This window comes from Tasmannia lanceolata, unplaced genomic scaffold (genome assembly GCF_043159265.1).
Source record: "Tasmannia lanceolata isolate RefF3 unplaced genomic scaffold, GAP_Taslan_0.1 ptg000012l, whole genome shotgun sequence".
Classification (NCBI taxonomy): domain Eukaryota; kingdom Viridiplantae; phylum Streptophyta; class Magnoliopsida; order Canellales; family Winteraceae; genus Tasmannia; species Tasmannia lanceolata.
Window position 1 is genome coordinate 47,400,009 of NW_027518689.1, and position 9,240 is coordinate 47,409,248.

General features: G+C 39.3%; 1 protein-coding gene across 2 annotated transcripts in view; it reads right to left on the minus strand.

The window, feature by feature from the left end:
- Nucleotides 1-8,949, minus strand: part of LOC143888385 (protein DETOXIFICATION 20-like) — a 29,766-nt gene extending 20,817 nt beyond the window's left edge. Inside the window, exons 1-6 of one of the 2 annotated variants that reach the window (XM_077392779.1) lie at nt 8,782-8,949; nt 8,219-8,493; nt 6,752-7,293; nt 2,851-2,937; nt 2,711-2,767; nt 2,335-2,573 (exon numbers count right to left, since the gene is read on the minus strand). In XM_077392779.1, coding sequence (XP_077248894.1) covers nt 2,335-2,573; nt 2,711-2,767; nt 2,851-2,937; nt 6,752-7,293; nt 8,219-8,464 — 1,171 coding nt within the window. In that variant the 5' untranslated portion in view covers nt 8,465-8,493; nt 8,782-8,949. The remainder of the gene's footprint in view (nt 1-2,334; nt 2,574-2,710; nt 2,768-2,850; nt 2,938-6,751; nt 7,294-8,218; nt 8,494-8,781) is intronic. The other variant, XM_077392778.1, reaches the window with a different exon arrangement.
- Between the last annotated feature and the right edge of the window lie 291 nt (nt 8,950-9,240).

Genomic DNA, 9,240 nt, shown 5'->3' on the forward strand with positions numbered 1-9,240 from the left:
CGAGAATCTCTCTTTTAGCTCTTTGGCGAAGACCCAAGAAGAAAACTTCACTCTTGTTGATGTTTGCTTCAAGGCCAGTGATTCCTGCAAAAGTTTTCAGGCAGTTTATGATACCTCGAGCAGAATCAGGGCAACCCTTAGCAAAGATGGTGAGGTCGTCTGCAAAGAGTAGGTGGGTAATAACTATGTTGCCTTGGGTAAAGGGAGTTGAAATGTGGTTCATGAGAAGAGCATTGTCAAGGGAAATGGAGAGCATCTCCATGACAATGCAAAAAAGGAGGGGGGAAAGAGGATCTCCCTGTCTCAGGCCATTTGAGGAGGAAAAGTGGCCTTGAGGACTGCCATTTACGAGGATAGTGAAGGTTACTTTGGTTATGCATTCTGATATCCAGCCTATCCAAATGGGATCAAAGCCTCGAAACTTCATGAACTCGAGGAGAGAGCTCCAGTTAACATTGTCAAAGGCTTTTGACAAGTCAATTTTAAGACACATGGCTTTGGGATTGTTTGAAGAGTGGAATCTGTGGATAAGCTCATGAGTGAGGAGGATATTCTCATGGATGAGCCTTCCTTTGATGAAGACTGATTGGGTATTGTTGGTTAGCTTTGAAATGACCAGCTTGAGGCGATCAGCAAGGATTTTGGTGATAGTCTTGTACACAAAATTGCGGAGAGAGATGGGTCTGTAGTTAGCTAGAGTGGAAGCATCAAGGCTTTTGGGGATCAAGGCTATGAAAGTGGAGTTGATTTGGGAGAGAAGCTTACCACTTTTGTTTAGAATGGCTTTCGTGAAATCGTTACCTACCAGATACCAAAAGGCTTGAAAGAATGAAGCATTGAAGCGACCCGGGCCCCGGCTTTTATCACCATTTGCTTTTCTTACAGCTTCTCAAACTTCCTCGGGACAGACAGGCCTAGAAAGATGGGATGCTTCTGCCTGAGTGAGAGTCCTCTTGGGGAGTGGAATTTGGTGAGACTGAGTCTTTCCATGGTTGAGGATACCCCTAAAATGGTTGACAAAGATGTTTGAGACCATGTCTGGGGAGTTAACAATGTTGCTGTTGCCATCAGTGATGGAGGAAATGTTGTTCCTGTGTAAACGAACCTTAAGGCAGGAGTAGAAGAATTTAGAGTTAGAATCCCCTAAATTTAGCCACTGAACTCTCGATTTTTGTCTGAGAGATTCTTCCTGTATCGAAACTTTAATGTATTCTTCTCTCAGAGCACTTTCTTCTTCAATGAGGGACATGTCAATCGGGGAAGCTTGAAGTCGGTTCTGAACATCTTGGAGATTTCTTTTAATAATTGGATCTTTGATATCAGTTCTCCCGAAAATGTCCTGATTCATTCTCTGATTCTGGCTCTAACTCCTTTAGTTTCATGGTGAGGCAATACATTGGATTGCCTTTGATCTTTAGGCTCCAAGCCTGTTCAACAACCGGGTAAAGGGAGGAATCCTCTAGCCACATGTTCATAAATTTGAACGGTTTGGGGCCGCTGATCCTGGGAGGTTCAAGGAAGATGGAGATTGGGCAATGGTCAGATATACCTGGAGGGTGAAAAATGGCAGAGTGAGGGAAAGTTTGAATCCAGAGGTCCTTGATCAACACCCGATCTAGATTAGCCAGCTTCCTGTCTCTGTTTTTTGCACGATTGTTCCAGCTCCATTTATGCCCATTAGATCTCATGTCAAACAGGGAGCAATTGGAGATACAAGAGTTAAATTCCTACATCTCATTTAGATTATGGTTGGTGCTCCCCAATCTTTCATGAGAGTACCTTACAACGTTGAAGTCACCAATGGTTAGCCAAGGCAATTGGATATGAGACTCAATTTCTTCGAGGTCAGACCACAAAGATCTACGAGAGATGTAGTAATTGTGGGCATAGATGGCAGTGAGGTTGAAGATAAGGTTTGAAGACAGGAGGCGAACTTGGGTGTGGATCAGTTGGCTGCTTTCTTCGAGAATTGTGATGTCTACGATTTTTGGGTTCCAGAGGATCCAGATTCTCCCTTTAATTACTGAAGAATAATTGCCATGAGAGGACCAACCTTCTATGATAAGGGAAGATATTTCATGAAGTTTATGGGCTTTAGCTTTTGTCTCCAAGAGACAAAGAATAGGAGCATTGTTATTTTTGATGAGGTCTGCAACCTGATTTTGACGAAACACAAACCCCAATTCTCTTCTTTTGACTGCTACAACTCCATGGAAGTTGGATTTGCAATAGGCAATGAAAAAGAGGTCCAGATTGGGTTTGTGTATCAAAACAAGGGGATGTAAATGTAGGTTTCCTGTGTGAAACATATAGAAAAAAAGATGTAGAGTTTGCCTGTAAGTACTGGTTGAACGCTGTTGAGCAACACGGAGAATGATAGATAAACACTGAGACTTGACACTGCTTTTGCCACCTCTACGCTGCTGCTAAACGCGTAAGAAATGACACTGCCAAGGGCAAGAAACAACACAAAAAACACCACACCAATAGATAACGATGTGCTTGAGACCACTTTTATTGCGAATTTTGCCGCTTTTGCATCTCCACTCCCCAATTCATTAGCAACTCTTACACTGAAAGCAGGAGAAAAAATTGAAATCCTTTTAAAGAACAATCTTATTTATTAGCATAAGCACCAAACATTTGAGGAAAGGATTTGGCCTGCCCCTTACCACATATCTGAAGAGAAAGTTATCAAATAATTCCATACCTTGCCGCGGACAAGAAACCAAGAGAGATCATTAATTCCCAGGAAGTGATGTTGAGGCTGCAAATCGAGATTTAGTTAGTATCATTATGTTAATTTGTGTTTATAAAATGGAGAAAAGCAGTCAATTGCGATTATCATACCATATAGAGAAGGCAGATATTGCAATCGTGGCATTTTTCATGTACCCCGCTACTAAGATCAACACGGAATTGTACCATAGCTCCAAGCTTTTACAAAATACAAGTTAATAGCCATATGGAATTGGTTTGACATTCATAAAATTAAGAAAGATGAAACATATAGATTGAAGTTACATTGATAGAGAATAGCTCCATAGTGAATATTCCAACAAGGAGGAGAATAATCACTCAATTTCTAACAAGTCCAACCTTTTGATTAAACTTTGGAGGGGTTTATGTAGTAGTGTTTAGTGATAAAGAAATGTTTTACTAAATAGAAATTCATGAGTAAGATCCCGTGGGGGCAGGTAGCAGGGGGTAAGCCATTCTAGGGAAACCACTTGCGAGGGAAGAATTTTCCTCCAATGTGGGTTACTCTAGATGTTGTTTTTGTTTTTGCTAAAGCTTAACTCAGGTTCGTATTTCACTTCTCGAGTTCCAGTGACCACATCTAATGGAAGGTAAATATGCACATTTCTCGAGGTGACCACATATAGCAAGGGTAAATATGTACTTTTCCAAACCATCCATATGTAAACAAACTACAGGACCAGGATCACCACGTTCTACAGGGTAAGGACTACGGCTCCGCGAAAAGGGTACTTCCATTATTAACAGTGGAATAAAAGGTTACTTTGGACCTGGCCACCAATAATCAGTTCCAAATAACAGAATCTCTAATAAAAAAAAACCCCTAAAATCAGATGAGAAAACCACCAACAATCAGCTGAAAAAAGCCACGATAAACCCACACTTAGTCTCCCGAAACCACCCACGCTAAGGAAGAGATCCCAAGCTAAGGTTGCGATTCCGTCGAGCTGAAACCCTAGTCCGAAGTTTACCCAAAGTTCTCACGCTTCCGGTAAATAGATGGGGCAGAGAGAGAGAGAGAGAGAGAGAGAGAGAGGCATAGATGGGTTGAGAACACGACAGAATCCGTGAGACAGGAAATTACGCAACAAAACACCGGTATTTCTCTTTTTCAGTGAAATATGAGCTTTTACTTTACAGCCCAACTAACATAACTGAATGGAGCCTTAATGATTTTCGAATTTCTTCTTGGGAAACTCTAGGTAGGGTTAGATCCCTTAACATCATCTATTTCCATCATTGATATCTCGTATGTTTGCAATTCCTTGAAGAATGTGATTCCTTTTAAAATGATTTCCTCATACTTGTGAGATCTTTGATGTTGTGCTACGTTTTGGTGGATCCCCCGTTGTCCATTAATGTTATTGGCAGAGTTTCAATCTTTGGATTTTAGAGTTGAGGCCCAGAGTGTCGCTTAATTCAGAAAAGCTAGTAAGATTGCTTATTCTTTGACAAATTTTTCTTAAGTATATGGAAAGAGTGAAAATTAAAATTATTTAAAAGTATATTAAAATATATAAATTAAAAAAAATCATGATATTAACGCTGTAAATGAAAATTTTGGTATATTTTTATATTCTCATGATTAATTTGGGATTCTGTCGTTTTATCAAAATATCGTGATAAAATTGCTATAGTTTGAAGGGAAATGATATCACCACTACCGTATTTTGATGATCGCGCTCTCACTTTATTAAAAAGTACGGTATGGCTTGCACCATACGATAATCCAAACCGTTCATTAGATGGGCCACAACCAGTTAGCCCAAAGTTCATCATGGTTCAACTAATCACCTTTTTCTTGTTGTTTTGATGCTAGCAAACCAATGAAATTGATTAGTTATTATGGACTAATGTATTACCTTGTAGTATTGTGCCTTAGACATGAAAGTCACATGCCAATCCAAAGTTAGCACATTAGCACAATGCAACACAACACATTGCTTGAGGATCAACATTCACAAATGAACCAAGAGAGTTTGCATACAATGAAGACATCATCCATGGAAAGTGTTCAAGTCAAGAGCTCAACTTTAAAATTCCACAAGCATGCCTTGCACAATGCCCAGATGAGCTTGAAGATGAACAAGTGTTGGTGACTATTTCAAGCATTCAAGGTGAAGATGATTCAAGAAGAGAAGTAACATGTACCAAAGCAATCACAAGTGTTAACTTACAAGCCCAAGAGCCCAAGAAAGACATTTGAAGCCAATACAATCAAGGTGCTAAGTAGTTCTAAATTTCTAGATTGTATTGGATATCTTTTCAATGTGGTTTTACATTTTAAGGAGTTTTTAATGCCTTTTTCAAAACCACCCTTGAGACCCAATTATATTCCATGAAAAACCATTTTCAAATGTCTTCAGCATTCTTAAAACAAAAGGTCATAGCCCAAAGACCCAAATCTGTAGTGCTAAGTTAAGTTGAAAAGTGAAAGACATCAAATTGGCACTTGCATAGTGGATAGCAGATCTTATTTCCACTTAAATTTGTCTAAAACATCTTGAAATATTTTTGAAAATATTTTTAAGGGATAGATCTTATCGTTTCTATTCAAATCGAGTATAAGAGTGTCAAAATCCGATAAGAAACGAGTGAGATATGAATTTTACAAAACGGGAACAAAAAAATATTTTTTGCAGGCCCGATCGACCGAACCTGTCCCAGTCAACCGCCTCTCTAAAAAATCCGTTTTTAAAAATTCCAGCAGTCCTACGACGGGCAACCAAACCCCCACAGGCTACTGGCCCTGTGTGAAAAACTAACCGTTGGGGCATAACGGCTAGTTGATTTTTTCACCCGCGTTTTATCTTTTCTTTCCCAAACATTCATGAATGATTGTAGGCTATAAATATGATGTTTTCTCATGGATTTAGAGACCTTTGGACTTGTTGAAAATCTCACTTGAGTTTAAACTTTCATATCCATTAGTTTTCTTCAAATGCTTTGAACTTGAATATCTATTTGAAGAAGATCTCCATAGGCTTTTATTATTATAATCTTTTGAAGAGTTTGTGAGCTATCATCTTTATACCAAGCCTAATCAAGAGGCTAAGAGATTTCTGCATACTTTGTTCTTCATTGTAATCGAGGGTCTACGATTCGGCCCGTAAAAAAAAGTGAATCCGGTTTGTATTGCAAAGAGGGTTTGTTTCCTTAGAGGCAGAGAAGACTATTGTATGAGTAGGGATTCAGCTATAGTGGAATCCCACATTAATGGAGAAAATCTAAAGGAAAGACCAAGTACTTGGGTAGTGGGTTAAATCCTTGATGTTAAGGGACCGAACCACTCTACATCGTTGCGTCATTTCCTGTCTCTCTCTATCCTTCTATACCTTGGTGATTGGTAACATTTAGCTTTTTATTTTCTTTGAGTTTAATTGAACAAGGGTTAGATTTAACTAGGATCAATTTCACACACCGTTTTTATTTAAAATAAATTTTAATTACCCAATTCACACACACACCCCCCCCCCCCCCCCGTCCTGCGCTCTGGGGCTGCCTTTTGGGATTTCACAGCCTAAATAGTTTGTGCCCCAAAAAACATTTCCATAGGTTGACCTTAAACCTATGATCTATAGAGGGACTGAATATTAGAGGGTTGATCCTATCCTTCTATTGATCGGTGGGTTAAGATCAACCTATGAAAATGTTTTTTGGGCACATCTTATTTAGGCTGTGGCCCATCTAATGGACGGTTTGGATCATCCTATGGTGCGGGCCATACCGTACTTTTTAATAAAGTGAGTAGTGCGATCATCAAAATATGTTAGTGATGATATCATTTCCCATTTTGAAAATATCGGAGGCATTAGTGACATAGGTTGTTAGTAATATTTTTTTAGTAAGGTGGTATGCCCCCATCTTTCTCTTTCTTGTACTTCTTTTATTCGTCAATAAAATTTCCAGTGTGCACGGTTCCTTAGATAAATTCCAGGTAAAAAAAGAAAGAAAATAATTGGGAGCTTATGAGAGACTAGAGAAAGCTTACCAGATCATTACGCCAGAGGATATAGAGAGCTTTAACACTGGCCAAAGTTCCGAAAATGCACTTTTAGAAAACCCTCTCCAAGTTTCTGGACACCATCCGCCGAAAACATATACAAATTCTCCTATGATCGTTAGCCAAGTTGATAGAACCATGGAACCCATGGCACCAGAAACTCCCAAATTCAACTTGTCAACAAAGATCCATGAAAGGAGTATATGAAGTGCGAATGAGATGCCAGCTAGCCATGCAATGATAGAGTTCTTGAGTTGGGCTTGTAGAAACATTTGCATTGTGAAGTTAAAGACAAAGTAAAAGTTCATGGAGATGAACCACAGGGAAATTTTGCCTGCGGCATCCGCTATCTCTTCATCCTGGCCAAGAAGCTTGAGGATAGGAGTTGCAAAGATAAAGAGAGGAAGTATTAGGACAGCGGTCGAAAGGATTACGATCCACGACCGTTGCATATAGATGCCCATCATATGGTATTGTTTTGCTCCGAATGCTTGGCCACAGAATGTTTCCAGGGCACTTCCCATGCCCAACTGCAAAGGAAATGGGAAGAAAATATGAAATATGATGAGCAATTCTGTAATTAATACTCTCGAACAAGAGTATTTAAGTCTTTTCCAAAACACAAGGATTTTCGAAGCATTTTTCTGTAATACTAGTATTTTCTATAGCCCTGATCGGGATTGGGATCAAGGGCATGAATATGCTGGACCTACCATCAATGATCTCAATTGGTTCAGATCCCAGCCAATGGGATATCGTTGGCATCTCCGTAGCATCTGCATCCTTATATGGGAAGAATTACTTATCTTAGAATTGTTAAAAAACTCATGAGACCCATCTTTCATTAGGTTATGCTGCTTTTCAGATCGGCTACGTAAGTCTCTCTCTCTCTCTCTCTCTCTCTCTCTCTCTCTCTCTCTCTCTCTCTCTCTCTCTCTCTCTGTTGTATCTAGGCAAAAGGTTTGGCCAAACCACCTGGGCACTGGGTCCGATGTGAGTAGGATCGCTTAGCCACGCTTCATAATTGGAAAAACGGGCGCCATGGAAGTACATACCACTCAGCCAAGATTGGCTGATATCATGACGATACTAGGTAGTATAGATATCATTATGGGAGAAGTTGATCGTTGAAATGATAATTGATACGACAGAAGTACAAGCTATCAATTCTTTTTCCAGATCGGAATCTTTAAAAGAAGGCTATGGCCTTATAGGGACAAGCATAAGTCATTCTGAATTCCCTATAATAAATAGAAGGCAAAAATATACTAGTGCTCGAAAACAGAGAAATTGAAAATCAAAATTGGGCATCAAACCACATATCTTTTAGGTCTACTATTCATAATTCAATACTTTAGCATACTATTATGAACCATACTAGAAATCGGTTCGCCAGGTCCACATGGTGAACCCAATTTACAAATAGAAAAAGGAAATTAGTAACTAAAAGCTTACCAGTATTCCATTAGAGAATCGCATAATAATGGTTTGGACGAGCGCATAAGCAGCGAGCTCAGTTTCACCAATGTGTCCGATGAAGGCCTGCGTCACGACAAACATCCCAAACAAGGAAATCCTTGTGAGAATAGCAGGCCCTGCAACTCTCCATAACTTCTTTGACTCTGACCAAATCCTTCCCTTTAATTCCTCTCCATCTCCCTTTTCTGATGGAAGAAGCTTATCATCCACCCTACTCTCCATGCTTCTCTATGTAGATATGTCCTAGAAACCTATACCATGTCAAATCAAACCAATAAATAATGGCTAATGGGCAATTCCTTTAAATTTTGCATCTACTCATATCCATCTCAAAGAATTTAGCAAAAATATTTATATTGGGTTTCAATTTCAATCTAGACTTTAGGTGGTCCCTATATTTTTAGATCAAAGTTTCTTTCCCTACAGTATATACTTATCAATTAAAGAACTCACGGTTTGAACTTAGTTGGCATGATAAGGCACTAGACTATTGGGTTTGGGACAGTAAATAGAAAGTAAAGTAAAGGAAGAAGTCTTACTATATTTTCAGCAGCATGAAGAAGGTATTGTTGAGTTGTTAGCTTGAGCTAAAGGACTTCAGTGATAAGCTAAAGGGGAGGTTTGAGTGGAATATTAAATAGCTGGGTGAATAGAAGAGAATATAAAGCCGTGAAGGTTAGATGTTCTTTGTGTTTGACTCGTAGGTTTTGACGACGCATGTAGAGACGCGGCCCAAATAGGATAATATGGTTGTTGTTTTTTCATGTCTTTTTACCAAAGGAGACAAACAGGGTAAGGAGATTTTGATAACAATTGCTCACGGACTTTAATGCTACTAAAAAGAATTCATGACCTTAGGTATGGTGTAGTAGTTGTGTTGAATCTTCTTTGGCTGTGGCGATTATCGGATGTTACATGCATCCTCGTAAAAGGGAGGTGAAGTGAAATTGAAGTTGAGAGTAATGGATGTGGATGGTTGTCGAGAGTAAGGGAAAGTC